Source organism: Stenella coeruleoalba (assembly GCF_951394435.1).
Source record: "Stenella coeruleoalba genome assembly, chromosome: 19".
Lineage (NCBI taxonomy): Eukaryota > Metazoa > Chordata > Mammalia > Artiodactyla > Delphinidae > Stenella > Stenella coeruleoalba.
The window spans coordinates 10,148,772-10,175,807 of NC_137165.1; the positions used below are offsets into that span (position 1 = coordinate 10,148,772).

At 55.9% G+C, this 27,036-nt stretch overlaps 5 protein-coding genes across 10 annotated transcripts; 2 read left to right on the forward strand and 3 right to left on the reverse strand.

Moving 5' to 3' along the window:
* Nucleotides 1–192: 192 nt before the first annotated feature.
* SLC25A11 (solute carrier family 25 member 11) lies at nucleotides 193–4,998 on the reverse strand. Its single transcript, XM_079905785.1, has 8 exons — nucleotides 4,714–4,998; nucleotides 3,963–4,115; nucleotides 3,673–3,879; nucleotides 3,399–3,489; nucleotides 3,227–3,317; nucleotides 3,041–3,140; nucleotides 2,909–2,960; nucleotides 193–2,772 (listed from the first exon to the last, which is right to left on the reverse strand). Exons 1-8 carry the CDS (start codon nucleotides 4,806–4,808, stop codon nucleotides 2,617–2,619), a joined length of 945 nt encoding a protein of 314 aa, XP_079761911.1. The 5' UTR covers nucleotides 4,809–4,998; the 3' UTR covers nucleotides 193–2,616.
* Nucleotides 4,999–5,036: 38 nt separating this feature from the next.
* Nucleotides 5,037–10,349, forward strand: RNF167 (ring finger protein 167). Of its 3 annotated transcripts, XM_079905782.1 has the most exons (10): nucleotides 5,038–5,249; nucleotides 5,388–5,890; nucleotides 5,975–6,055; nucleotides 7,329–7,454; nucleotides 7,560–7,647; nucleotides 7,837–7,927; nucleotides 8,157–8,262; nucleotides 8,419–8,512; nucleotides 9,158–9,238; nucleotides 9,321–10,349. In XM_079905782.1, the coding sequence occupies exons 2-10, from the start codon at nucleotides 5,807–5,809 to the stop codon at nucleotides 9,617–9,619; spliced, it is 1,050 nt and encodes a 349-aa protein (XP_079761908.1). In that variant the 5' UTR covers nucleotides 5,038–5,249; nucleotides 5,388–5,806; the 3' UTR covers nucleotides 9,620–10,349. The 3 variants fall into 3 exon arrangements, with proteins under 3 accessions (XP_079761909.1, XP_079761908.1, XP_079761910.1); XM_079905783.1 differs by lacking the exon at nucleotides 7,329–7,454 and having other exon boundaries at nucleotides 5,037–5,249; XM_079905784.1 differs by lacking the exon at nucleotides 5,038–5,249 and having other exon boundaries at nucleotides 5,690–5,890; nucleotides 7,329–7,402.
* Nucleotides 10,350–10,550: 201 nt separating this feature from the next.
* On the reverse strand, nucleotides 10,551–13,399 carry PFN1 (profilin 1). Its single transcript, XM_079905787.1, has 3 exons — nucleotides 13,117–13,399; nucleotides 11,455–11,647; nucleotides 10,551–10,832 (listed from the first exon to the last, which is right to left on the reverse strand). Exons 1-3 carry the CDS (start codon nucleotides 13,246–13,248, stop codon nucleotides 10,735–10,737), a joined length of 423 nt encoding a protein of 140 aa, XP_079761913.1. The 5' UTR covers nucleotides 13,249–13,399; the 3' UTR covers nucleotides 10,551–10,734.
* A 136-nt stretch (nucleotides 13,400–13,535) lies between these two features.
* ENO3 (enolase 3) lies at nucleotides 13,536–21,111 on the forward strand. 4 transcript variants are annotated; one of them, XM_079905780.1, is made up of 12 exons: nucleotides 13,536–14,496; nucleotides 16,804–16,890; nucleotides 17,136–17,231; nucleotides 17,382–17,440; nucleotides 17,612–17,681; nucleotides 18,079–18,212; nucleotides 19,098–19,320; nucleotides 19,412–19,609; nucleotides 19,811–20,012; nucleotides 20,439–20,547; nucleotides 20,707–20,765; nucleotides 20,852–21,101. In XM_079905780.1, the coding sequence occupies exons 2-12, from the start codon at nucleotides 16,806–16,808 to the stop codon at nucleotides 20,919–20,921; spliced, it is 1,305 nt and encodes a 434-aa protein (XP_079761906.1). In that variant the 5' UTR covers nucleotides 13,536–14,496; nucleotides 16,804–16,805; the 3' UTR covers nucleotides 20,922–21,101. The 4 variants fall into 4 exon arrangements, with proteins under 4 accessions (XP_079761906.1, XP_079761904.1, XP_079761907.1 ...); XM_079905778.1 differs by lacking the exon at nucleotides 13,536–14,496 and adding an exon at nucleotides 14,534–14,941; XM_079905779.1 differs by lacking the exon at nucleotides 13,536–14,496 and adding an exon at nucleotides 15,888–16,168.
* A 696-nt stretch (nucleotides 21,112–21,807) lies between these two features.
* Nucleotides 21,808–26,767, reverse strand: SPAG7 (sperm associated antigen 7). Its single transcript, XM_079905786.1, has 7 exons — nucleotides 26,151–26,767; nucleotides 23,525–23,592; nucleotides 23,200–23,288; nucleotides 22,974–23,058; nucleotides 22,635–22,724; nucleotides 22,379–22,535; nucleotides 21,808–22,264 (listed from the first exon to the last, which is right to left on the reverse strand). The coding sequence occupies exons 1-7, from the start codon at nucleotides 26,233–26,235 to the stop codon at nucleotides 22,155–22,157; spliced, it is 684 nt and encodes a 227-aa protein (XP_079761912.1). The 5' UTR covers nucleotides 26,236–26,767; the 3' UTR covers nucleotides 21,808–22,154.
* Between the last annotated feature and the right edge of the window lie 269 nt (nucleotides 26,768–27,036).

The window sequence follows — 27,036 nt, forward strand, 5'->3', positions numbered from 1 at the left end:
GCCTCCTCTGCACACCCCGGGCACACAATCCCAGACCCAGCATATCTGGAGAGGTAGTGAGATGGAGAAGTTGGGTGGGTCACAGAACAAAGAGAGCTCCTAATGCTGCATGGACGGCGGGGTCCCAGACCACTACACTAGGTTATTACCATCACTTTGGGGAAGTTTTAGGAAAAAGCAAACAACAAACAGAATATAGCACAGTTCTCACATGTATCCGTGTATTGAAGGAAACTTGGGAAGAGATGTCACGATGTGAGCCCTGATTGTCTCTGGGTGGTATAAATACGGGTGGTTTTATTTTCTATTTCTCTGCTTAGCATTTTCTGGTTTTCCACCATCATATATTATTTGTATCATAAAAATAATTTAAAAATAGAATGTTCGTTCTTTTGGAGAGGGAAACGAGGCTGGGGCACCGTCACCAGCATTCCCAAGGCCCCAGCTGCCCCACCCTAGTTGCACTGCTCACCCCCAAAAGCTCTAGTCTTGGCCTGCACTTCCCCTGCCTGGGCCGCCTTTTCCCTCCTCCAAGGGTAACCACCCACCAGGCCAACCACAAGCAAGTTCCAGCTCAAGATCCAGAAGTTTCCTGGGAGCTCAGTGGTACTACTGAGGCTATCTGCCTGCAACCTGCAGTACTAGGACAGGTGGGTGCCTCCTGGCACCTGTGGCCTCAGAAACGCAGCTCTCCTGCTTTGCCCAGGGCAGCAGGACAGGGGAGGGGAGGGCCTGGCAGTGAGTACCATCTTGGTGGGTTTTACTGAACTACTCTCAGTTTCCTGCTGTCAAGCCAGGAGGAAGGCAGATGGAGCCCAGTTCTCTCCCCTGGTGCCATGAATTCTGCCATTCACCTGACCACGCTGGGCAGAGCTTTCTCTCCTGCCTCCAGCCCAAGCCAGCACTTAGGGCCCAGAGAATGGGAGTGAGGGCTGAGCCTTTCTGGCTCCATGGAGACCCCTTCCTCCAGATGGTGCAGGAAGAATCCTCCTAACCTGAAACCCTGACCGCATCTTTCTCCTGCTCTGAACTATTTCCGATAGAGGACAACTCCTGAGCTTGGCGATCGAGGATTTCCGTGCACCAACCCACCTAACAGTGCAGCTTCCCCTCCCACAGCAGACACTTCACAGCCTGTGCTCCAGCTATTACAAACTTTGCAGAGATCACCTGCTCCCCCGCGTTTCTCCTCTAAGCCTTTGCTCTCAGTGGGCCAGGAGTGCTGCCCCGCCCCACTTCCCTGGCCAGTCGGGTACTGTGCACTGTCTCCCCTCGCCCAGGCTGGCCCGGGTGCCCCACATCCCCCTGCAGCAGTCTGTTGCTGACTCCCAGTTTCCCTGTGTCATCCTCCCGTCTGGACTTGGCACTCCTTAAGGACAAGGTCCAGGCTTCAAGTGTCTCAAAGCGGCCCCTGTGGCCCAGGCCAGCATGTGCATGGAGAGGGTAAGAAAAGAGGCAGAGGTGGGAGGGCCCGGCTGCACCGCCAGGCTGCTGAGCTCAACTTCTTCTACTGACGAGGTTCTGCCAAGGTGACAGTTCCCACCTGCCGTCTGCCTGTCCCCTGGCCTGCCTGTCCCCTGTCCTGGCTCAGGAGAAACCTTCAGGCCTCGTGCCGCCCAGCCCTCCTTCCAATTGACCTTCCTATGCCCTTTTATGCCCCAAGAGGTTCCTAAGCTCATGAGGGCAGGGCCTGGGAGTCACACATCTCCTAAAGAAATGGAGAAGGCAGTCACTCTCCCCAGCGTACAGCCCACATCAAGCCTCCAGGCTCTGGGGGCCCGGCTCCATGCCCACTCTGCCCCCGACAGGTCAGCTTTCCCCTCTCAGACTCTATTCCCTCCCTCTTCAGGCTGCAGAAACAGTCACCAGACCCCAGAGATTTTTCCTGGGGATTACATGAGATGACCTGGGCGTCTGTTGTATTCTTGAACGAGGGGCTAGGAAGCAACACACAGGGCCTGGAGCTTGGGTTTTTCTCACCCTTCAGCTGCTGCAACACGACTGACTTACATAACATTTGCATAAAAACAGCGGGTACTTTTTCTTTAATAACTTTTTTTAAAAACTCCAGTTCCTGTTCTCCAGGGGCATCCGCTTCTTTGTCCAGTCTCCTCCCCCTCCTGTGCCCACAGCTCTCCAGATTTGGGGGTGGTGTCATCAATCCAATTTATTGATTACGTCCTCAGTGAGGTGGAGGAAGGAAGGGCCATGTCCTCCCACTGCAGACCTTTGATCATCTTGACAGCTTCGGCTCTCTCCTGTCCCCTCAGCTCTGCCTTGGTTTCCCCACTGAGAAGGGGGGGCCTTCTGCTGTACTATGTGCCCTGAAACTAATACCCAAGAGGAGACCAGGAATCTGCAGGGAGCTTCCCACCTCTGTGCAGGGCACAGGCAGGGACAGAGAGATCATGATGATTAGGGCAAGGAGGGCGAGCTGGAGCAGGGGCAGGACAGACCACAAGTCCCTTATCACAGAGGAGGGAACCATACTGTGGAGGGAAAATAAATAGCGGGGCCCAGGGCAGCAGAGTCTAGGTCCCCCGGGGGGCACACTGACTGTAGGAGCAGCGGGCGAGTGGGAGCCCCGGCACAGCAGCTCCAGGCCCCTCGCTCGCCTCAGCCACTGAGGAAGAGACGCTTGTAGGCCTTGTTCATCTGCTCCAAGAAGATGAAAGTGAGGACAGTGTGGGGACCCAGGCGGGCATAGTATGGTGTAAAGCCCTTCCACAGACTGAAGAAGCCCTCGTAGCGGACGACCTTCACCAGCACATCCTAGACAGCCAGGCAGGCACGGCACTGAGGTTGGGACCTGGCCTCTGGGACCCTCTTCCTCTTACCCAGCTATCCCCCACCCCCACTCCCAGGGCATCCAATCCGGCAGCCCAAGCCCCTAGCCCTTCTTCCTCACCAGCCCGTTCTTGTATTCCGGCTTCCCGTCAATCATTCGCATGTTCTGGATCCTGAAGGAGAGGAGGCAGGGGCATGAGAGACATAAAGAGGGCTCTCCCGTCCTTCTCCAGGCCCAGGTCTGCATACTCACCGGGTCTTGACAATGTCCACAGGCATAGAGGCAGCAGTGGTGACCAGGCCACTGATCATGCTGGCACAGAAGTGGCACAGGATGTTGTCAGAGAAGTAGCCTGGAGGAGGCAGAGCAGGGGGTGGCAGTCAGCTCAGAGCTGGCCCAGGCTAGGCTGGGAGCTGAGGCCCCAGCTCTGGGTCTCACCTGAGTCCAGTAAAAACTGCTTGGACTGGGAGTAGGAGGCGAGCTGGGCAGCATTGACGACGACGGCCCGAGCCATGGTAGGGATGCAGCCCTGGGGTGGGGGGGATGGGGGAGAAGTCAGAAATGCCCAAGACCTGACCCCACATCCCCAGTCTCCAGCCCCTTCACTCACCCTCCATAGTGTAGGGACGCCCTCTTCCCGGGCAATTCGAATCAGGGCATTAAACACGTTTTTGTAGCCACGGCGCTGGTCAGCTGGAAGCCTGGTGGGAAGGTAGGGAGAGGCCAAGTTTGGGATAGACCACCCTGCTCCCACAGGAGCAAAGAAATGGAGGCCAGCATGCTGTGAACAGGTGAATGCTGTGCTCATCTAGAATAAGAAATCAGTTCTTTCATTCTAGATTCCAGGGAATGGGGCTGGGGACAGGCTCAGACCTGGAACTCACCGGCCGTCAGCGGTCATGCGGATAAGAGCCACCTCAGCTGGTGTTCCCACAAAGGCACCAGTTGCACCTGCAGTCATGCCAATCAGGGCCTTCAGCAGAAAGCCAGGGGGTGTACCATCAGCCCCAGTCAGGCGCTCAAATAGCACAGTATAGATACCAAGGCGAGTAGTGGTATAGGTGGCCTGGCGCAGCAGGCCAGCTGACAGCCTGGGGAGCGAAGGAGTCAGTGCATCAAGCCAAAGTCTAGAGCTGTCAACCCACACGCTACCCCCATCCTTTGGCCCCAGTACCCGGTGTAAATGCCCCTCAGCCCTTCTGCCCTCAGAATGCTGGTGAGAGCATGGAAGCTGGTTTTGTACTCTCGTGTCTTGGCTCCTTCCCCACTCAGCTGCATCCGGTTCTTCACTAGGTCCAGGGGCTGCACAAAAACTGTAGCTCCCATCCTGGGGGAAGACAGGGGTGGAGTCAAGAGCTAGGTGTCCCAGATCTACCAAAGCCCCCTGGAGCCCGGCAACAAGAGATCACAAAGGGCAGGGCCTGCCATGCGATTGACTACATGTTCAGGAGGCTGGTGGGCATGTGTACAAGAGTCTCTGCGTGTACCAAGAGCAATGGGTCTGAAAAGTCCAGGGGTCCAGTAGGTGCCATGCAATGAGTGTTCCATGCAGCTCCCAGGGTGTCAAGCAGTGACCGAGAGATTGCATGCAGTCCGACCCAAGGAGGAGAGGTGGGCATTCATGACCTGGGACTCCACGTAGTCCAGCAGGAGCCATGCAATGACCTGAAACCCCAAACAGCCCCGCAGAGCCAAGCAATGGGTTGGGAAACTCTGGTGGCCCGGTGGGGGCCGTGTATGCAGCCCAGAAGGGGCCCTGCGATGGGTGAAAAGATCCTAGCAGCCCATCAAGGACCTCGTAATACGATGGGGACAGCAATGACCCCGTGTCACCTCGGTTCACTGCAACACACCCAAAGAACAGGGCCCGGTTCCTGGCACCCGTCCCTGCCTCCTCCTGTCCCATCCCTGGGGCCTGAGCTTACCCGGCCAGGCCCCCAAACAGGAACTTGACGGACTTAGGGGAGGTACGGGGCTTCCCGTTCACCCCACTAGCCCCGGGACTCGCCGTCGCCGCCATCGCCACTCAATGGCCCTCGGCTCCCGGACCCGTGCGCGCGCGGCCCCTCTCGCGCCCAAGGTGACACCGCGCGCGCAACAGGGGCGAGGGCGCGCGCGCACGCCCCGGCGCTCAGGGCCAGCGCCAGCTGGAAGTTGGCGCAGGCGCAGGCGCGAGCGCAAAGGCGTCCGGGAGTAAGGCGGAGCTGAAGGAGGAGCTTCAAGAATGGGTGAGGGGACGGGGTGCAGCTATTTAGGCAGCAAGAGCATAGGTGCAATTTTTATCGAATTGGAGTCGCGGGAAAATCGAGAGGAGGGTATTTGAAGATCTCGCGAGATCGAGTGAGTTAGACTAGCCAGAGTTAGGCGGTTTCTCGCGATAGATACAGGAAGCTGTCAGCAGGTGGGAGGGAGTGTCTCGCGAGACTTGAAGGTGCGGCGGCGGCCAGAGAGAGGAAGAGAGGTTTGTAAACCGGGCAGCTGAGGGATCCCGGGCACTAGCGCGGAGAAGCGACTAAGTCGTCTTCTGGGGCCTCGGTGCTCCTTTCATCTCCACAGGCACTCTCTCCACCTCTAACCTTTCTTTTAATCGGCCTTTTAGGACCGGAAGTCCTTCGTCTTGAGCGTCCATTGCTGGAAGCGGCCTGACTGTCTTTGCCGGAAATCCTCTTCCAGGGGCTGGAAAGACGGCCCACCTGGCCGGAAGTCCCACCTCCTTGAGCTCCCCCACCCTTCCAGAAGTTTTTCTGTCACCTGTGCTTGCCTCCGTTCCCTTTCCCCGTATTATTCCTGTACCAGAAAGGGATATTTTTGGTGTCTCCCTCCCAGCTCCATTAAACGGGTTGGCTGTCTCAATCCCCGAGTCGGGGGTCCTTCCCCGCGCCCCCATGTAGCTGGGAAGTGGGACCTGGGGGTGGTTGGACCCCTGGGATCCCGAAGGAGGGCAAGAGAGGGCGCAGAACTCCGTTTCTGCTCCTGATATCGGGACGCGGCCTCCTCCGCCTCTCCCCTCCTGCTGCCATGCACCCTGCGGCCTTCCCGCTTCCTGTGGTTGTGGCCACTGTGCTGTGGGGAGCGGCCCCCACCCGGGGGCTCATTCGAGCGGTGAGTCTGAGGGGACGTTAGGGGAAGGGCGCTGAAGGGAGAGGTTGCAGGCTGAAGGACAAACATGGACTCTTTTGTCCGCAGATCTCGGACCACAATGCCAGCATGGACTTTGCAGACCTCCCAGCTCTCTTTGGGGCTGCCTTGAGCCAGGAGGGACTTCAGGTGATTTTCTTCCCTCTTTCCTGTTTCCCTGAATTCTCCCTGCTGGGTAGGGGTTGAGGAGCCTTTCTTGGGGGAAGCTGGAGGTAGGAAGAGAGTCAAGTTAGGAACTAAGTGCAAGAACACATCTAGTGTGGTGGAATCCAGAATCTGAAGGGAGAATACAAAGTCTACTTCTAGAACTCTGAGCCTTAGAAGGGAGACTGAAAATGGACTAAGATAAAAGGCAGGACGAGTGGTGCCTACCAATAGGGTCTCTAGAGCCAGTTACTGGTTTTATGACCTTGGGCAAATTACCTGAGCCTTTGTTTGTTTTACTGTAAAATGGGATAATAATAGAAGTTATCAGATGTATTATTGTGAGAATTAGATAAGCAGTTTTGTAGTAGTTTTTCACAAAGACTGCCACATAGCAAGAACTCAGTTGGGCCATAGATATCAGTATAGTTGTTTGTGAGATGAGTAATTGGAAAATTAAAGGAGGTGTTAAAAAAAATTCAACTGAGTAAATTTCAAAGCTCTTACTGGCTTTTATTTAATGACCCATGAATCAGGCAGCATTCCACCTAGCAGATAGAAAGGATCTCTGAAAACTATACAAAATGAAAGACTTATAGCCAGAAGGGGGTTGGGCAAGGAAGTTATACTAGCAAAGATTTGATTGTCTTTGCTAGTAGCAAAGATCTCCTTTCTTTAGGGGACTGCAGGGGTCTACCAGGCAGATTACCTCACTAGTGCTGACCAAGTAATTCCAGATACAGTGGTTTAAGATTCCATTCCTGGGGGAGGCTAAAATTATAATTAAGTATTGAGTTTGGTGACATGGGAGTCAGCACAAGTAACTCCATTTGTGTTTGGTCTTGTGTTTTTTTTAAACAGGGGAATATGTTCCCTAAGAGTACGTATTAGAGCAGGGAATGTGAAACAACTTGAGAAAGTGACGTGGATGAATGGAGAATTGAATTACAATCAGTGGGAAACTGGAAGGCAAAACAATTAGCTAGGAATGTGGAGTATATATTAGCTCATCTGGGAAAGGGAGAGGGATGATGGAGGGTGTGGGAAAGGGATGTTGTTTGATGTGATTGCATCTTCAGGAGGCTAAGAGAAGAGGTAGATGTCCGACTTTGGTGGGATGCTCAGACCCCAGGAATGAGCTCAGACCCCAGTGGGCTCAGACCCCACTGACCTGTGGGGGCCATTGTGCTTGGTGGGACCTGTGGGGAGCAGCACCTAGGGAGATGAAATCCAGCTGTTGTTTGCTTCTCTTCTCCAGGGCTTCCTTGTGGAGGCTCACCCAGACAATGCCTGCAGTCCCATTGCCCCACCACCCCCAGCCCCGGTCAACGGGTCAGTCTTTATTGCACTGCTTCGAAGATTCGACTGCAACTTTGACCTCAAGGTTGCTGAATGTGGAGTGGGAGCTGGGAGGCTGAGGGTAAAAAAGGCACCAGGAATGAAAGGTGGCAAGGCCCATGATGGCTCCTTATCTGCCTTGTCTCCCTAGGTCCTAAATGCTCAGAAGGCTGGGTATGGTGCAGCTGTGGTACACAATGTGAATTCCAATGAACTTCTGAATATGGTGTGGAATAGTGGTAAGGTTGGAGGATCTGGACAGCTGGGTTTTCAGTAGAGCTTAGACTGAGAGATGGCGGGAGGGCTGAAGCCTTAGGGAAAAGAAATCAGTCCTTTAGGTGGAATGGGGCAAGAGAGTCAAATGCCAGAGTTACCAAAGGATTCATGTGGAAGGTTGGGTCCCCAGTGTAATGCCCTAATCCCTGCAGAGGAAATCCAGCAGCAGATCTGGATCCCGTCTGTGTTTATTGGGGAGAGAAGCTCCGAGTACCTGCGTGCCCTCTTTGTCTACGAGAAGGGGTAGGACGTGTCCCTCCTTCCCACTCTTCCTTCAGCACTTCCATGCCAACCTGGAGTCCAAGCCCGTGTCCCAACCATCCAGCCTCAGGCCCATCATGCTCTGCCTCTTGGTACTTTCTTCCCATCCCCTTCCCCCTCCGTGGGCCCTGTCCAGAGCCAGTTACTTTGTCCCTCTTCCTTTGTCCCTTTGCCTTTCCTGCCCCTCTGATATTCGTCTTCCTTTTCCCAGGGCTCGGGTGCTTCTGGTCCCAGACAATAGCTTCCCCTTGGGCTATTACCTCATCCCTTTCACAGGGATCGTGGGACTGCTGGTTTTGGCCATGGGAGCAGTGATGGTGAGTAGTTCAGGGACCAAGACGGGAAGAGCTGAGGCCTTTAAAGCCAGACTGGCTCTGGGGTTGCAAGATAGGGCTGGTTTGTATGGGATTGTCCAGATTTGTTCTCTGAGACTGATCCATCCACCCCCCCCCCCCCCCCCCCGCTTTCACCAGATAGTTCGTTGTATCCAGCACAGGAAACGGCTCCAGAGGAATCGACTGACCAAAGAGCAACTGAAACAGATTCCTACACATGACTATCAGAAGGGTGAGGAGGGTGGAGGAGAGCAGACCTTTCCCACTATTTCCCTGGTTCTGAAGGAGCTGGAGCCCAGGAGAAAAGAAGCAGAGATGGCAGGGAGGTGTCAGCTTGAGATACCACCTTTGCTCCTCTTTTTACGCATACGTAAAATGAGGACAGGACAGGATTAGAGCAGGAAATGGAAAGCAAAAATGATTAAATGTAATAGTTGGGGTTGGAGGGGGGTGGAGGACCTTGCTCATAAGAGAGAAGGTGGAGAAAGCAGAAAAATGGAAGGAGTGGGGAAGATTCCGCCAGAGAAGGCAGACACAGGTAAGGAGGGGCTGGGTCTTAGGCACTGGAGCCTCCAGTGCCCATATAAGGCTATGGCAGAAGCGCTGCCCCATTTCTGCTCCTCCCACCCCCTCTCTCTCCAGCCTCACACCTCCCCCAAAAAAACCACTTCCCTTCTTACCTCTGTTTCTTTTTATTTGTTCTAACCCCGGATTCCTCACGTTCTACCCTGCTCGTCTCAGCCCTTCCACTGGCTCTGTAGAACCAGAGAAAATAACTTTTGCAGGGTTTAGCTCCACCACAGGCCTCTCACAGTGAGTTCTTGTGGGCCCTGGTCCAGGATGGCTCAGTAAAAGAACTCCTTTCTTCTTCCACCAGGAGACCAGTATGATGTGTGTGCCATCTGCCTGGATGAATATGAGGATGGGGACAAGCTGAGGGTGCTCCCCTGTGCTCACGGTGAGGCCCTCACTTCCTGTGCTGCCCCCCCCGCTCCCGCCACCAGCAGGCACCACGCGCTTCACCTCATTCCTCTTGGCAGCTTATCACATCCGCTGTGTGGACCCCTGGCTCACTCAGACCCGGAAGACCTGCCCCATCTGCAAGCAGCCTGTCCATCGGGGTCCTGGGGATGAGGAGCAGGAGGAAGAAACCCAGGGGCAAGAGGGTGACGAGGAAGGGGAGCCAAGGGACCACCCTGCTTCCGAACGGACCCCACTTCTGGGCTGCACCCCCACCCCTCCCACCTCCTTTGGTTCTCTAGCCCCAGCTCCCCTAGTCCTTCCTGGGTCTTCCACAGATCCCTCACCCTCTACCTCTGCAGCTGCCATCCTGGTCTAGTAGTCCCCTTTCTCCTCCATCTCTGATGACCTATTTGCACAGCTCCTCTTCCTCTCTACTGTCTTCTACGCTGAGGGATAGGAGACGAGGGATAGGAGTCGTTTCCACCCCAGGTTTCTCCCTTACCCAACTCTATCCTCTTGAAGAGGTTGGGGGTACAAAGGGATGGGGTTTTCATTTATTGGGTTAATAAAATTGTTTTTGTGGACTAAGGGTGAGATCATTCTCACACAGGTAAACTTCTTATCCTTTTGGGGTATTGCCCCTTTCTGCCATACATGGGCAAGGGAGTGCTGGGAGGCTAACCTGTAGTTTTTTGTTTTTTCTTTTTTTGCCGTATGCCAGCCTCTCTCGCTGTTGTGGCCTCTCCCGTTGCGGAGCGCAGGCTCAGTGACCATGGCTCACGGGCCCAGCCGCTCTGTGGCATGTGGGACCCTCCCAGACCGGGGCACGAACCCGTGTCCCCTGCATCGGCAGGCGGACTCCCAACCACTGCGCCACCAGGGAAGCCCTAACCTGTAGTCTTAAGGGCAGCCCCAATAGGTATCTGTTGTGACTCTGAGAAGGGGAGCCCCACCCACGTGTGAGGATGACTCAACTGGCCTCTGCCTTGCCCGCAGGCCTGGACCCATTCTCTTGGTCTGGATGGCTCTATTCCATTATCCACCAATTCAGTTAGCACACTGAGGACCTAGGTAGGGCTGGCCCACCTGGCCAGGTAGGCCTGAAGCAGGTTTTAATCCTGGACATGAAAGCAAGCTCAAAACCCTAGACTTGGCAGTGCCTCAACCCTTCTGCTGCTTCTGACCCCAAGCCAGGATGGAGGCAGATCACAGTGGCTGTCCTCCATCCTGACACCCAGGCTAAAACCACACAGCACCTTTTCAGTATAATCTTTTTTATTCAGGAAAAAAAACCAAAAAAAAAAGTTTTCCAACCACACACAGGAGGGGTATGGGTTGGGGGAAGGGTGTCTGTCCATCCAGCCCAGGCCCCCAGCCCATGTGGTTTTGGCAGCAATAAGGGGTGTGGGGTAATGGCCCAAAAAATAAAAATGGTGTATGTGTGTGTGGGAAGGAGAGGGGTGCAAAAGCAGTGGGGAGTGACAGACGAGGTCAGTACTGGGAACGCCGCAGGTGGGAGGCCATTTCATGACATTTCTTGTTGATCGTACCACCGTGGATACCTTCTTTGCCCATCAGCAGGACTAGCGCTGGAGGAAAGAGAAAGGAGGCTAGGACCCAGGTGTCACAATCCCACCCCCGGCCAGCTGTTCAGCAGCTGTCCAGCCCTGGGGGCTGTAACCCAACCTCATCTCTCCCAACCCCCCCACACACAGGCAGGCTGTCAGTCACCCTGAAACAATAGGGCTTTTCAAAAGAGGAAAATCAAGCTTAAAGGCTGGAAAGGAACACAGTAAAATTTAGGGGTCAAAGGCTTGTGGACAATGTGTTGACTCCTGTGTTCAGGCTAGAAACGGCTGTAGATGAGCCTGCCACCTCCAAGTTTTAAGAAAAGAGCTCAAAACACAAGAGCTAAGTGCTGGCTTATGACTAACAGCCTACCTCCTCCAAGAAAATAAGAAGTTTCTCATGTGAAAAGGCTCAAGGCAAGAAGGAACTTAAGAGGTAATACAGTTCAACTTCTTTACATTGTAAGATGAGGAACTGAGAACTGAAGGGACAATCCAATGTCCCAGCATCCAGCAGGCTGGGAGTAGAAACCTGGTCTGGTCCCTTCATACTGGGTGATCCACACAGAAGAACCCAAAAAATTAATAGATGGAAGTATATTAGAGATTTTGGAGCTAGAGAAAGGGTAAGACTCAAACTCACTCTTGGAAGTCAGGGTGACAGTGATATTGAAGGTGGGGGCTCCGGAGGTGCTCTTGGTACGAAGATCCATGGTAAATTCCCCTTCCTGCATCAGTGAGTCCCGGATCACAGAACATTTCTGGCCCCCAAGCGTTAGCCCATTCACGAAAAAACTTGACCGGTCTTTGCCAACCAGGGTACCAACCTCAGCTGGCTGGAAGGGGAATCAAGCACCCATCAAGTTAGTCAGTACACCAAGGTTCCCACCTTCTTCTCCAAGGACCCACCTGCCTTCCATTTCTCCGGGAAGCTAAACCCCCTTGGGGGGAGATGTGTATGTTATGTGCTTTGTACACATCCGTGAAATTTGAGAGACTCAGGACTGTTGGAAGTTAGTACACAAAAATATCATGATCTTCAAACCTAGAGAACGGTAATAAGAAGGGACAACATATTCCTCTGAAGGCTTAGATGTTGTTTAATAAGGAAAGCAAACCCGGGAAATAAAGGGGGCCAAAAAGCAGTTAAGAGAATGAAGTGGAATGGAGTGGGGAGCCTTTGGATGCTCATAACTCCTTCAGGAAAAGCAGAAGCGAAGAGGGAAAGGGAGGGGGCGGGCAAAGCAGGCGAAGCAACTTTGCCCTTATTTGGTCAAAGGTTCTGCAGGAGTTGTTAGGGGCCCGGACGCCTGGGTCTCCAAGTAACCTAGAGTTTAGATCCAGGTATTTATGCTCTAAGATGAGGAAGCAGATGCCTGGGGGCTTTCCGGGAAAGTTGAAAAACTTTTGGAGGGGCCCTGGGACTAGACCCGGCAAGCCAGCCCTCGGGTCTAGATACCCCAGGGAACGTATCTCCCCCTCCCCCTTAACACCCCAAATCCCCACATCCGGTCCCCTCCCGCCCGGAAATCCCCTTCCCCCCCATTTCGAACTTCCGCTCCCCCTCCCCACTTCCGGGCAGTGTGGACAGAGGAGGTGGTGATGGGGACAGCAGTAGTCGTCCCTTATTGCTTCACTTATATACTGTCCTAGAACTTCTCACAAAGTTCCCCTGCTCCAGGCCCCGCCGGATGGCGGGAAAGGAGGGCGAGGAGACTTCCGGGGCTGGCCTCACAGGCATGTTGAGTCCAACGTGCCGACTTGGGGTGGGGGGAGGTCGTGTGGCGGCCTAGCCCTCTCTTACGGAGTTGGGAGGGGCAGGGAGCTCACGGAGGACGGGCATGGGACCCAGGCCATGCGACTGGGGCTCCCTCCCCCAGAAGGAGGAACAATGGTGGAGGGGGCGCGAGCTGGCGGCTGGAAGTAGAGCTAGGGGGTCCAGGGGTCCCCAAGTCCCTTCTCAATCACAGTCCCGAGCGGAAATTGCGGTGCGTGCCCGACCCACCCTGGAGGAGGCGGAAGTGGGCCGCCGCACCGGGCGGTGCGCCCCTCCCCGCCCTGTGTCCCGGATGTAACGCCCCGTCGCGGAAAGCGGAGCGGCGGGCTGGCTGGGCGCCGCCGCCCGGGGCGTAGGACTCAGGAGGCCACGGAGGGACCCGCTCACGTGCAGCCGCCATTCGCGCCACCTCCAGGGCAAGGACCGGGTCACGGCCTTTCGCTGCCCTCCCCAGACCGCGCCCGCCACTACCCAAGTCCCTCCCTCAGGGTGCAAGCCCGGCCAGTCTCCGCGCAGGCCTCGCAGTACCGTGATGTTGACGAAGGTCTTCCCGGGGACGGCGGCCCAGACGGAGGGCGAGTCCTTATAGCCCACGATGGCCGCGTCCTGACACACCCCGTCCGCCATGAGGTTTTCGATGTAGGCGTTCCAGCCGGCCATGGCGCTGCTACTGGGGTGCTCTCGGGGCTGCTGCTGGGGCCACGGGCTGGGCTCGGGCTGCCTCGGGCTGGCGGGCGGGGGAAGGCGGAGAGCTTGGGGCACGCGCTGCTGTCCGGACCGCGGCTCTGCTAGCAGTGCATCAGCCCTCGCACCGCCACTTCCTGCTCCTCCCCACCCCCTAGATTTTTATTTGCAAAGGGCGGTGGGGGCGGGGCCTGCTCCCCATTCCCTCCCTCCCTCTCCTCGCCTGCCCAGATAGCGAACTTTGCAAGTGCAATTTTAAAAATCCCTCCCCCTACTGCAAAATTTGCAGAGTTCAATGGAAAGCGACGCAAAAAGGATGGGGGGACGGGGGTGGGTTAGGGTTAGGGCTCCCTCCACTTCGCATAGAATATCAGTCAGACTTCGGTGTACGGAAAGGGAGTGAGCCAGAGGGAGGAAGGAAAGTGAAAAGAGAAAGAATTAGCAAACTGCAAATTTAGCAAATTAAAGAGGGTTCGGGTAACTCAGGGTTAAACGGAATGACTCCCCCTTCCCCCACCTCTGCCGGGGGGGGTGTTGGGGGAAAGGAACGGCGGGCGGCGGCGGCGGCGGCGGCGGCGGCGCGGCGCCTGCGCCCGCGCCTGCGCCCGGGCCGGGAGGGAAAGCGCGTGGCGCGGTTAGGGTTGGCGGCTGGCTTCGCGGGCGCACGCCCGGGCGCACCGGGCGGGACGGATTTGGGCCCCCTGCGAAGGAAGGCCGGCCGGGGACGTGTCTCCCGCCGGGCGGAAGGGGCGGGGGCGAGGCGTGCGCATTACCGCTTCTGCCCCCCCCCGCCTTGATTTTATTTATTCAAGAAATAAGGGAGTAAAGGGAAATTTGGCAAAATACCCCGGCCGTTTTCAGAGTTGAAGGCATCCACCAGGGACACTTCTGTCCCCAGCATCTACCCGGTCGGCACAAGTGGCACTGGCTGGAGCCCACCTCGACTCCAGGGGATTATCCCTCGCGCTGGATCAACTCCAGCCTCAGGCCTCACCCCCACGTCACAGCTCCGCCCGTCCCCCGGTCAGCAGTTTGGGTCACCGGACGTGCCCCTTGGCCCGTCTCTGCAGAGGTCACGGAGCGACCGTGGGGCGAGACGGGCGGGCTTATTTTTCAAGGCGGAAGAATACTAAGCGGTTTCAAGATTGCAACTTTTTCAAGAAGGGGAAAGTCCCTTCTACGTTGGCCCGTTAAGTTTTTTCTCCTTTTTCAGTAAAACTTATGGTAAGAACTTGTGTGCGATTAGTTCACTCACCGCCCACCGGGAAGAGGCTGGGGCAGGACCCGGCGGCCTGCTTAGGTGAACTAGCCCTTGCTGGCCGCCCGGGCAGCTGAGGGGCTTGGCCACTTCCGGTCCCTCGGGGGAGGGGCGCCTCCCGGGCGGGAAGGGCCTCTGCTCCTCTCGGGTCCTCGCCAGCGGACGTGGTGCCCTCGCGGCCACTCCGAACCCCAGGGGCATCCACGCTCCCCGAACCCGTGTTCCTCGACAGCCGCGGTGGCTGAGTCACTGGGCGGCTCGGGCGGGGCCTCATGCGGGCACGTGGCGGCGCTCCCCCCCCCCCGCCGTCTCCTGACCCTTGGCCTGCCGCACCCCCTTCCCCAGGGTGGAAATCTCCGGAGAGGGAGCGGCCAGAGATAAGGGGGGGGAGGGCGAGATGGAAGACCGGGGGTAGGGATCCTGAGGTGGGGGCTGGGAGACACACCGTGGGGCAGGCAGGGCGGGGAGGGGAGCTCGGGAGAGAGCCCGGGGCTGAGTCACTGGGCGCCGGGGCGGCGCCGGCGGGAAGGTCTTCCGAGTCGGGGGCGACGAGCAGGGAAGCCGATGACCGTCGTTCGCCGGCCGGCCGGCCGGAGCCCGGACGTACCCTCAGCTCCCGTCAAGGGCTACAGCCAAAGTCGGGGCAGACCTCACTCCCGCCAGGCCCGCCGAGGCGGAGAGAGTCACCGAGTGCAGAGACCCATTTCCCTTCAATGCTGCTAGCCGACCACCTGACTGGCCCCCGGCGGTCAGACGCTCGGAAAGGGCCACCCCCTCCTCTCGTCCATTCATTTTTTTCACTTTTGATTCAGCATCGTTCACTGATGGGCTGGGATCACGACCTGAAGCGCCCGCGGTCGGTGGGGAAAGGGCTCCTGACTCTCCACGCAGGGCGATAAGTGCTGTCCTAGCGCTATCAGTAGGGCGCCGCGCCAACTCTGAGGGCCTGTCTAAATTCGTCAGCCTGTCCCTTCCCCCACTGCCCTTGCTGGCCGAGAGAGGGTAGGGTGGGGTGGAGCCGAGGGATGCCGCAATGGGGACCCTGAGAGGTGAGACTCTCTCACCTTCTGAGTGGGGAGTTCAATTTTAGAGCTCAGAGCTTGCCCAGAACCCCCTGCCCCTGCCCCCATTGAGGACAGAGGCAGCCCCCCGCCCTCCAAGTGAGCTGTGCACGTGTGGATGTCGTTCCTGCAGCCCCTCTTCCAGGCCCCCTCCCCAGTCCTGCAGGACTCAGGTTACCCCTGGCCTTTCCTAAAGGGCACTAGTTCCTCTTTAACCTTTGCAAAAGAGGAATATAATCCTGGGGAGAGGAGAACCCCCCCCCCCACTCTGAAGCCCCTCCCCTGTTTCTACCCAGGAGTGGAATTAAAAATAAGGACTTTTATTGGGGAACAGAAAGGAGGGGGTAGTCATTGATCTTTTGGGAAGGGGGCAGGTGTCTAGGGCCAAAGGCTTCTGTTTTAGGCTATAGTGGGCACTTGGCTGCCAGCTGGGCTGGAGGGGGAAGATGGAGAGGGTGAGAGGCGGGGCTGGCTGGGGTACAGGGTGGCTGGAGGATAAATGCCCAGCCTGAGAGGGGGTGAGCTGACACTGTCCCAGCTGCCACCTAGACTCAGGAGCCCAGCGAAGAAATCCCAGGTCTGGTGAATCTTTCAGTCCCGGGGGATAGGGGTGGTAAAAGGTGAGGGTGCTGCCGCTTGGAGAAGGGGGGGAAATGTCAGCATTCTTTTCCTTCTGGGACTGGGGGTGCTTGAGAAGCCTGGAGGGGTTGGAGCAAGCAGGATGGGGGTGCCCAAGGACAGGGAAACAAACGAGACTGTGAAGAGAGGCAGGCAGAGACGATGGAGAAGCGTGGTTACAGTTGGAGCCAGGTGGGGGAATCTGGGGCCCCTGAGGATTTGGAGAAGGCTGAGGAGCAGGAAAATGAGGTAGACTAACAGGAGAGCATCCGAGGGCTAGGAATCCGTGGAGAACAGAGTACTTGGCCAGAGGGTGGAGGGAGAAGGCAGAAGTGCAGCTTTGCAGGAGGTGGGGTTGAGCAAGTAGTGGAGTTTTAAGAGAGGCCTCCAGATTCTTAAGACGGGAGAGTGGAATGGGAGCTGTTCTGAGTGGGGGAGGGGCTGCGCCTGCCACTTTGGTCTGTGACCTTTTTGTGGGATATTTTTAGCTCCAGCACCTGCCTTCTTGGGGCGGGAAGACTCTTAAAGGGCAAGGGATTTCGGGTTTCTTAAGGGGTCAACGGTCCGCACTCACTCACACCTCTTGCCCTGCAGCCATGGCCATGCAGAAAATCTTTGCCCGAGAAATCCTGGACTCCAGGGGCAACCCCACAGTGGAGGTGGACCTGCACACGGCCAAGGGTAACACAGGCCCATTGAATGGGTTTACCTGGGAAGACCCCAACTCCATCTGCCTTTGCCCCCCAACTCTATGCCACATCCACTCCTTTCTCTGGGATCCCCTCTCCCAGCCTGCTCCCCAGCAGGGAGCAGCACGAGTCTCTCTACACTGCCTCCTGTCCCTGGGCTCAGAGAGGAGACAATCTGTCCTTTGGGGGGGTGAATGGGACTGACTCTCTGTGATCTTCCAATTCCTCCCACCTCAGGCCGATTCCGAGCAGCTGTGCCCAGTGGAGCTTCCACAGGTATCTATGAAGCTCTGGAACTAAGAGATGGAGACAAATCTCGCTACCTGGGGAAAGGTGAGGAAAGACCAAGGGGGTGGTTTCAGGACGTGGTATGCGATGTCTGCACAGGGTAGAGGACGGGAACCCAAAGCTCTTGAGAAGCTGGGGGCCACGGGAAGAGACCTAATTGAATAGAAGATCTGAACCCCCTGCTTCGGCCTCTAGGGGTCCTGAAGGCCGTGGAACACATCAATAAGACTCTAGGCCCCGCACTGCTGGAAAAGGCAAGTGGAGGACCCTCTCTCCCCCTCACCTGCTACCTAGTCCCAAGCAGCTCAGGCTTGGCCAACCATCCCATCTGCCCCAAATACCTGCACTTCTCTTTCCTCCAGCACATGCCCTGACTCCTGAGAAATCTAACCTCTGTTCTCCCCTCCTCAAACCTGCCCTTCCAGAAACTAAGCGTGGTGGATCAAGAAAAAGTTGACAAATTTATGATTGAGCTGGATGGGACAGAGAATAAGTGTGAGTGAAGGGCTAGGGACAGGGGATGGGATGGGCTGTGGGAGGGGCGGGGGAGAGACCGCGGACTGAGGTCTGGTTAGGATTATTTCTGTGTCTCGCATTTTGGGGCACACTGTAACTGGCTGGATTTGTATTCATCGCACAGGCATTTCCTGATGCCTGCCCTGTGCGAGGCTTGGGCCAGGCTGTGGACACAGCCGTGAAGCCGACACATTCCCCTGGGCTGGGTGTTCCCAGAGCACCTCAGGCTGTTGGGGAGAGATCTGTTAACAAACTCAGTGCCCAGTGGTTTGGAGTTCTGGATTCTTTCTGGGGTGACCAGAAGGGATGTTCTAGGAGCTGACCCTAAACCCTGTGTGAGGCGCTCTCACACTTTCTTTGTACTTGCTTCCTCCAGCCAAGTTTGGGGCCAATGCCATCCTGGGTGTGTCCCTGGCCGTGTGCAAGGCCGGAGCAGCTGAGAAGGGGGTCCCACTCTACCGACACATTGCAGATCTCGCCGGGAACCCAGACCTGATCCTCCCGGTCCCTGTGAGTGCAGCTGCCCCACCGCATCCCACCCAGCAGGGAGGGCATAAGCAGCCCGTGGAAAGTCCACCTTTCAGACCCAGCTCCAAAGAAATGGTTTTCTGAAATGGAACCTCTCCTGCTGCGGTCCAGCCCTCCCCCTTTCCCACAATCCAAACCTTCCCTTTAACCTCTCTCTGCCTCTTTCCCTTGATGTAACCGGGTTCCTTCACATTCCAATCCCAGGCTCAGTAACTCCAATTTCTCATTCTGCCCTGTGCCCCAACCCCAAATCAGATCGAGAGCTTCTTCATGGCAAAGATCTTGGCATTTTATTTTTGTATCTTCTTTAATACTTATCAAACCAAATTTGCTGTTTATGGAAATCCTTTGAATTTCATTGCAATAATAATGTTACCATTTATTGTTACTTACTGGCTAGATTGTATAAGAGCCTGAGCTCTGGAGACAAGCTGCTGGGTTCGAATGCTGGTTTTGTCCCTTTACTAGTTGTGTGATTTTAGGCAAGTTTATTTAATCTCTCTGTGCCTCAGTTTCCTTGGCTGTAAAGTGAGGGATAATAAATTGTACCTAGTTACAGGGTAGTTTTGAGAATGAAATGAGCCAATAAAATATACGTAAAGCACTTAGAGCAGTGCCTGGCCTGTAATAAGTGCCATATGCCATATCAGCGTTAGCTGCCACACCAGGCACAGGCGAAGAACTTTACATCCAGTTGCTCTAATTTAACACATAAGATCCTGCAGGTAAGCAGGTGGTGTCCCCATGTTATGGAAATGAGGAAGGAGTCTCTGAGGAGTAAAATTATTCATCCTAGACCATTCAGTAAGTAGGGGATCCAAGATTCCACATCGATGCCCAGGTCTAAGCACCCTCTCCCCATCTCAGGCCTTCAATGTGATCAACGGGGGCTCCCATGCTGGAAACAAGCTGGCCATGCAGGAGTTCATGATCCTGCCCGTGGGAGCCCGATCCTTCAGGGAAGCCATGCGCATCGGTGCCGAGGTCTACCACCACCTCAAGGGGGTCATCAAGGCCAAGTATGGGAAGGACGCCACCAATGTGGGTGATGAGGGCGGCTTTGCACCCAACATCCTGGAGAACAATGAAGGTCAGTGTGAGCACTCGGAGGTGCAGAACCCCTGGGTCCCCATGGAGACGGGGTGCACCGGAGCCTCAGGTCCTCTCTTTCCCTCCCCCAGCCCTGGAGCTGCTGAAGACCGCCATCCAGGCAGCTGGTTACCCCGACAAGGTGGTGATTGGCATGGATGTGGCGGCGTCTGAGTTCTATCGCCACGGAAAGTATGATCTTGACTTCAAGTCACCTGATGACCCCGCACGGCACATCACTGGGGAGAAGCTGGGGGAGCTGTATAAAAGCTTCATCAAGAACTATCCTGGTGAGACCCTGGGTGTTCCATCGCTCCTGCTTGAGTCTCCAGCAGCTGCCCTACACACTGGCTTCGGCATCTCCGCTGCCACCAACTCAGTCTTTCCGATCCTTAGCGCCATTGCAATCTCCACCCAAACTCTTCTGACCTGTCACTCCCCTGTGAGGCCCTTCTGACCTTTAACCTGAATCTGCTCCCCTTTCCCACCAGTGGTCTCCATCGAGGACCCTTTTGACCAGGATGACTGGGCTACCTGGACCTCATTCCTCTCGGGGGTCAACATCCAGATCGTGGGGGATGACCTCACAGTCACCAACCCCAAGAGGATTAGCCAGGCCATTGAGAAGAAGGCCTGCAACTGCCTGCTGCTGAAGGTCAACCAGATCGGCTCAGTGACCGAATCCATCCAGGCGTGAGTGCCTCTGGCCCTGGGGCGTCATGGCCTCCCTCCACCCATACCCAGTCCAGCTACGGTATTGCCCACTAACTCCAAGTCTGACTTCCCCTTGGCTCCTGACCCACCCCACCCTTTCGACCTCAAGGCTTTAACTCTTGACCTCACCCCAAGAGCTTTGCCATTGTTGCCTTGCCATGCCTCATCCCCACCCCGACCCTATGCCATCCCTGTCTCCCAGATTCTGCTTCTTCCCACCAGCATTCAGGAGCCCAAATTCAAGATCAAGAATCTCCCCTTCTCTCCTGCTTCCCAAAGAACTTAGTCATCACCCTCCCTTCAAATCTCCCACTCCCCAAAACAGAAGGGAAAAGCCCGACCTAGCGCCTGGCTTTCCCACTGAGGAGGTCCCACCGGACCTTATTGAGTGTCCTCTCCACCTAGCTGCAAACTGGCTCAGTCTAACGGCTGGGGGGTGATGGTGAGCCACCGCTCTGGGGAAACCGAGGACACGTTCATCGCTGACCTCGTGGTTGGGCTCTGCACAGGACAGGTACTCGTGGCCCCCCCTCTGCCGACTGACTGAGTTTTCTTGGGATCCCTGGCCTCCTGCCCTGGAGTTGCATGCCACCACAGGCTGCTCCCTCAGGGCCAGGCCCAATCCCTCGTCCCTGGTCTCACGCAACTCCTGGAATTCCTCTTCCCTCTTCAGATCAAGACTGGTGCCCCCTGCCGCTCAGAGCGTCTGGCCAAATACAATCAGCTCATGAGGTACAGTGGGTGCAGTAGGTCTGGGTGTAAGGAGCTGAGGGCTCTTGGGTTGGAATATCACAGCCCTGACTTTGTCTGCTTTCCAGGATTGAGGAGGCTCTCGGGGACAAGGCTGTTTTTGCTGGACACAAGTTCCGTAACCCAAAGGCCAAGTGAGAAGCTGGAGGCCCCAGGGTTCCACGGGACAGATCTAGGCCTTCAAGCCCTTCCTCCTGAAATAAACACTGGTGCCAACCAAGGCAGTGGCCTGCTCGTTTGTGGGAGGGAGGGAGGAGACGCTGGTCTCTGGGCTGGATGAGACAGGAGGTGAAGAAGTAGGGGCAGGAAGGGAAAACGGACATGGAACCTGCTGGGACAAGGAGGAAGTGAGGGACTGGCCAGAGAGAAAGTTGGGCTGGATCTAGAACCACAAAGCTCACAATATGGAAGGAGGCTGGGGGAAGCAGGTGTATTATGTGAAATGCAGCTGAAGAGGAACTGACAGAACACTGAACCAGCTCCAGAGAAGGGGAGCAGGGTGGGGGGCCAAGGCCTGACATCACCATGAGGGGGAAGCTGGATCAGACCTGCCCATAAGTTGAAGTGCACGGTCTGCAGAGGCCACTGCAGTGTTAAGTCTGAGTGCTCATCCTTATGAAATCGAAGAGCTTGGTGAGGATGAGAGTGTAACCAGAGCAGCTACCATTTCCATGGAGCTTGGAGGATGTGAAACTATTCTAAATATTTGACATATACCGGCCTATGTAATCTTTGAAACAGTCCTATCAGATAGTTACCATTATTATCCCCATTTTACTGGTGAGGAAACTGAGGCACGAAAAGGTAAAATACTTTAACCAAGGTAACAGTAAGTGGCAGAGCCAGGATCCAAACCTAGGCCATTTGGCTGTAGTGACTGTGCTCTTAAAATACTATCTCATAAATTTCTACAAAAGTGCCAATATTTCGCCATCTTTGGCCTACAAAAACAATCTTATACTGTTCAACCTATAATTGTTTCTCTTCCTCTCTAGAACCCACCTTTCTCTGTTCAAACAAACCAAGACATTGGGTCAAACAGTGTTTACTGAATGTAAAGTAACCCCAGCCCCATGGGGAAGAAAATTCCAGGGAGAACAGAGAATAATACAGATTAAATACCCACCTGTACGCGCACACACACACACACACACACACACACACTCCAACAGTGACAAATCAAGCACACACACACACACACACACACACACACACACACACTCTCCAACAGTGACAAATCAAACACCTGCTTCCCCCAGCCCGAGTGACAGCTGTTAGGAGGTGCTTCAGAGGTGGGGCTCCAGGATGGGTTCTAATAGCAGCAGCCTCATCCCTCCCTGCCCTCTGCCCTGCCCCAGGGAGCTGGGGTGTCTAGGAGGTAGGTGGCAACTCTTCCCCGCTCTGCCGCAGACGTTTCTTGGCCCGGATCTCATTCATGGCCTCTTCAATGGAGCGTGTGTCCCTCTTGTTGGCCACAGGCACTGGGGGCAGAGGGGAGGGTGGGAGGGCCTAGGAGCCCTGTGCCTCAGCCTCCCTCCCCTCCCCCCATCCAGTGCTCCTCTGCCCTGCCCTCCCAGCCCCCACTGCGGCCTCACCACAGCCGTAGGTCTTGTTGGCCTGCAGCATGTGGGCCGCATCCTTGGCTGCCCCCTTCCCAATGAGGTGGCTGTACTTGTCCTTGTAGTCGCTGGCAGGGCTCACCACCACAGGTCCCTGCCGGGCTGCCTCCTCCTCCTGCCGCTGGGCCAGCTCCTAGGGGTGCCAAGGTGGGGCACCAGAGCTCAGGGCCTGACCCCAACCCCTCCCAGCTGGGGGGCTGCAGGGCCCCAGGGACTGCCAGGCATAACTCACCTTCAGCCTCCGTTTCTCCTCAGCCTTCTGGGGGTCCCACTCCTCGCCACGACGGTAGGAGTCCAGCTCTTCATCGGAGGGTGCAAACTCCTGGGAAAGAAGGAGATGATGGGGTCAAGGTTCCACATACATGTTTTATCCCATTCCTCTCCCCCAGCGTGGGGCACAGGCTGAAAAGGAGAGAGGAGACAGCGGGGAACTCAGGCCTTTTACCTTTTTTGGGGGGCAGTGCGGCGCGGCACGCAGGATTTAGTTCCCCGACCAGGGTCGAACCCGTGCCCCCTGCAGTGGAAGCTCAGAGTCCTAACCACTGGATCACCAGGGAGGTCCCCCTTTTACCTTTTTGAAGATCATGACATAGCGACATTCGTCATCTTCCCCAAAGGAGAAGGATGTCAGGCCAGCCACTTCCACCACATCATGTCTGGGAAGGGGGGAGCGAAGGGGAAAGACTATGTAGAGCCACGAGGGGGCCCAGCGTCCTCCTCTGGAGGGTTCTCCTGTCTGGCCCTTTCATGCCTCCTTGGTCACCCATTTCTTGCCTCCCCAGCCCAGAGACACTCACAGTATGCTCCTCTCTATCTTGTTCATCGGCTGAAACTTTTTCTTGATCTGCCCACTGTCTTGGATGAAATCTGACACCTCTTTCTCCATCTTGGTAAAGGGAAAAGTGAAGAAGGTATGAGATGATGGCCCCACCCAAATATCCCTCTCCCCCGCCAGGCCAACAGGCCTTGGCCTCCCACGCCTTTCCCAGCCGCTGTGCCACTGGCTTCTGGGTTTCACCTCTCTCAAGACAGTTTCCAAACACACTGACTCTTCAACCTTCCAATTCTAACTTATTGGAAGTCCTTTCTGAGGCTGCCTTTGATCTCTCCAGTTGTTCTCACCCTTTTACGAAACTCCACTTTCTGCTGTTTCTCTTGCTCCTGTAGTTTCTTCAGGCGGGCTGCCTGCTCTGGGGGTGAGAAATGGCAGCATGAGGCCAGGGGTGGAAGCATGGGTGGGGAGAGTTTGTAGGGCTTCAAAAGGGATCTCATGTCCACTGGGAGGGTGTCAGGCTAGGAAGGTAGGATTACTGTTTATTTGCCAAGCATTTATTGATAGTTCCTCTATACCTGGCACTGTGCTAGGACCTGGAGTACAAAGAGGATTAAGACATAGCTTTGCCCTTTAGGAGCTCACAGTTTAGTGGGAGTAACAAAGATTAGAATAATGCTCAACCCCATTTCCCAACCCACTGGGGAAACCAACTAACAAACATTTATTTAATGCCTGCGACACACCAAGAACTATAAAGCACTTGGGGTGGTAACGAGAACAAACCAAGCCCTGGCCTCAAGGAGCTTATCATATCATTGTCTGCATAGGGAAGGGGAAATTATTTAACTTCCTATATTGTGTAACACCCCCACTTTTTTTTTTTTCTTTGCGGTACACGGGCCTCTCACTGTTGTGGCCTCTCCTGCCGCGGAGCACAGGTTCCGGACGCGCAGGCCCAGCGGCCATGGCTCACGTACCCCCACTTTTTACTTCTACAGCCAAGATGAAGCTGAAATGGCCAGTCTGACACTCTTCTCCTTTGTGAGTGTAGGTGTCTGAGGAGAGCTGTAAAGGGAACTCCCTACCCTTGGGTCTCACTGTCCCCTCTTCTCTCTTCCGCCATTTCAAATTCTTTATATCCACAGGATTGGAATTCCTTCAGCTGCACTGAACCTCTTCCCATTTTCTTAATTACTTCATGTCTTTGCACATATTGTTCCTACTGCTTGAAATGCTCTTCCTCCTCTTGCAAACTTTGAGATCCACCATGAGTCAGTTACTCACTTCCTCCTCTGGGGCCCAAGCACATTCGGTTCTGACACCCACTACAGCATGTGCTGAGAGCTAACAGAGTGTAACTCTTGTCCTCCCTACCCCACTGTGAGCTCCCAGAAGCTACAGACCCTGTTCATCTCCTTCCAGTTACTCTCTGTGGCCCCAGGGCCCCGACAGCTCAGGAGCTCCCCTCTCTCCCACCTCAAGGACTCTGACCATCAGCACACCCTATATTGGTCACTGACTGTTCTCGAACTGGCTTATGAGTCATCTCTCTGCATCTGAGGAGGTGGCGTAAGATTATGGTTAAGAACATAGACTTAAAAGTCACACATGGGTTTGAAACCCCACCACTTAGTAACAGTGTAACGGCAGGTAACTGACTAAACTCTGAACTTCAGCTTCCTAGTCTGTCAATGGCCGCTGGTGAACCCACCTAGTCAGTCATGGTGTTAAATAATTCTAGTTCCCAGGTCCCATTATGCTCCCTCCTTCCTCAGAGCTTTCAAATCTCTGCCTGGAGCACTGTGCTCCCCTCTCACTTACTGACTTACCTATTCTTCACATCTCAGCTCACTGCAGACTAGGTTAGGACCCCTAGGTAGCCCCTCTCATAACAGTTATTTTTCTTTCAGAGCACTTATAAAGTTGGTTATTAAACTCCTGTGTGATCGTTTCATCAATGCGCATTTCATCGATACTCCAGACTGTGGGCTCCTTGAGGGTACCCTGGCCCCTAGCAACCATTCAGTAAATATGGATGTTCGATATTAAGCAGCACTTGAGCCCTCTGAAGGCACCCAGGCTGCCCTGGCCTCCCTCGGACGGGTGGGGAGCCGGTGTCCTCCGCAAGGTAGTCAGTCATTCTGTCAGACTCATTCACACTCCGCAAAGCGAGCAAGAGAGGCCTATACCGCCCGGCGGGCCGCGCCCTAAGCTTGCAGCCCAACTTGAGCCTCCTGCTGGGAAGTTACTCGGAGAACACAGGCGGGGAAACCATGGCCAATCGGACCGGGTAGGGGCATTCTCATCCCTCCAATCAACATTCACGACCCGCCCGGGGAGCTCGGGAATTTAAGGGTACAGATGAGAGAAAGGTTGGAGGGCGGCCCCAAGTAGGCGGGGCATAAGAGCGCCGAAAGCACCCAGCAGCCAGTTAGAGGTGCTGAGGGTAGGGTGGGCTAAGAGGAAGGTCGAACAAAACTTAATAGGTAGACCTTTAAGTTGAGGTGGCCAATAGGGGAGAAAGGACTGCGGATGGGCGTGTCCTGAATCCAATCGGAAGGGGACGAGGCTCAGGGCCTCGAGCGCCGGGAGGTGGGCGGGGCCGAGCGGTCGAACTCGCCCCCCCTATCCGAAGGCGGGCCGAGGAAAACCAAGGGGTTGGGTGGGGTTGAAGGCAGCCTACCAATCAGAGCACGCCACCGGCGGACAGGCGGGCCCATCGGCGAATTGAAAACAAGGACTGCGGAAGGCCAAGGTAGAAAGAGCCAGGGGCCTGGCGCTGGGCTTCAGGTAGCCAATCATCGTCCGCTAAGAACAGCGGGCGGGATGGCACCCCTTTTAGGGACTCGGGGGGTCTCTGAAGGAGCCCGTGAGGGGTCTTTCAAGGTTGAGAAGGCGGGGTCGTCCAAAGGGGTAGGAGTGCTGTCCTGAGAACCGGGCGAAGAAAGCCGGTTGTGAATTTGGGATCCTCACCTCGGGCCTTGCGCCGAGTCTCCTGGTCACCGAGGCTGGGTGGCTTCTCCATGGAGCTCAGGATGGAGCCCAGTAGGTCCGCCATCTTGGGAGTGACTGAGAGGGGGGCGGCGCGTCTTAAAGGGAAGGGCAAAATGCCTTTAAGGCCGGAAACACGTCGGAGGCGGTAAACCACGCACCCGCCCCGGCGCGGCTTAGATCCCTGCCCAGCGCGCCCGCAGCCTCCCGCCGGCCGAGGCCCCGCCCCCCGCAGACAGAGGCCGGAGGCTGGCTGGTGCAGCGATGTTTAATGGCAATTCGTAGAAACCAAGCCCATGCACAAGTAGAAAGTGCTTGTGGAGCCGGCAGGAGGCCCCCGCCGCGCCTGGAGCCACAAGCCCGGCCGTGCAGGCCTCCCTGCGGCGCCTTAAATAGATTCTTCACTATACTCTGTATGTTACATTATGTACAAGCCCCCTCCCCTCGGGGACGGGGCGGGACTCCGCAACGCGTTCCTATATACACCCCCCTTTGGCCCGGAGGTTGGTGGCCAGAGTCGGTCGGGGTGACTGGGGAAGACGGGGCCAGAAAGGGAGGAAACAGACGCAGACATGCGGAGTCGGGGTGGGGGCACGGTCAGCCCTGAAACACGAGGGGCGTGCGCGTAGCGAAGGCAGAGGTGGGACCGAGGCGGATACATTCAGAGACGCATCGAACAAATAAATAAGGCAAGTCAGGAAGGGGCCGAGGTGGGTACAGGCAGGGAGGGAGCTGTGGAGAAGGGGCAGGCAGGGCTCCGGAGGTCACAGCTGAAGATGCAGGTATGTGGGGCGTGGGTCTTCTGGAGCCAGGGACTAAAAGAGGGGGGGCACGACCCGGAGGGAAGAGGAGAAGGAGCCGGGGGTGG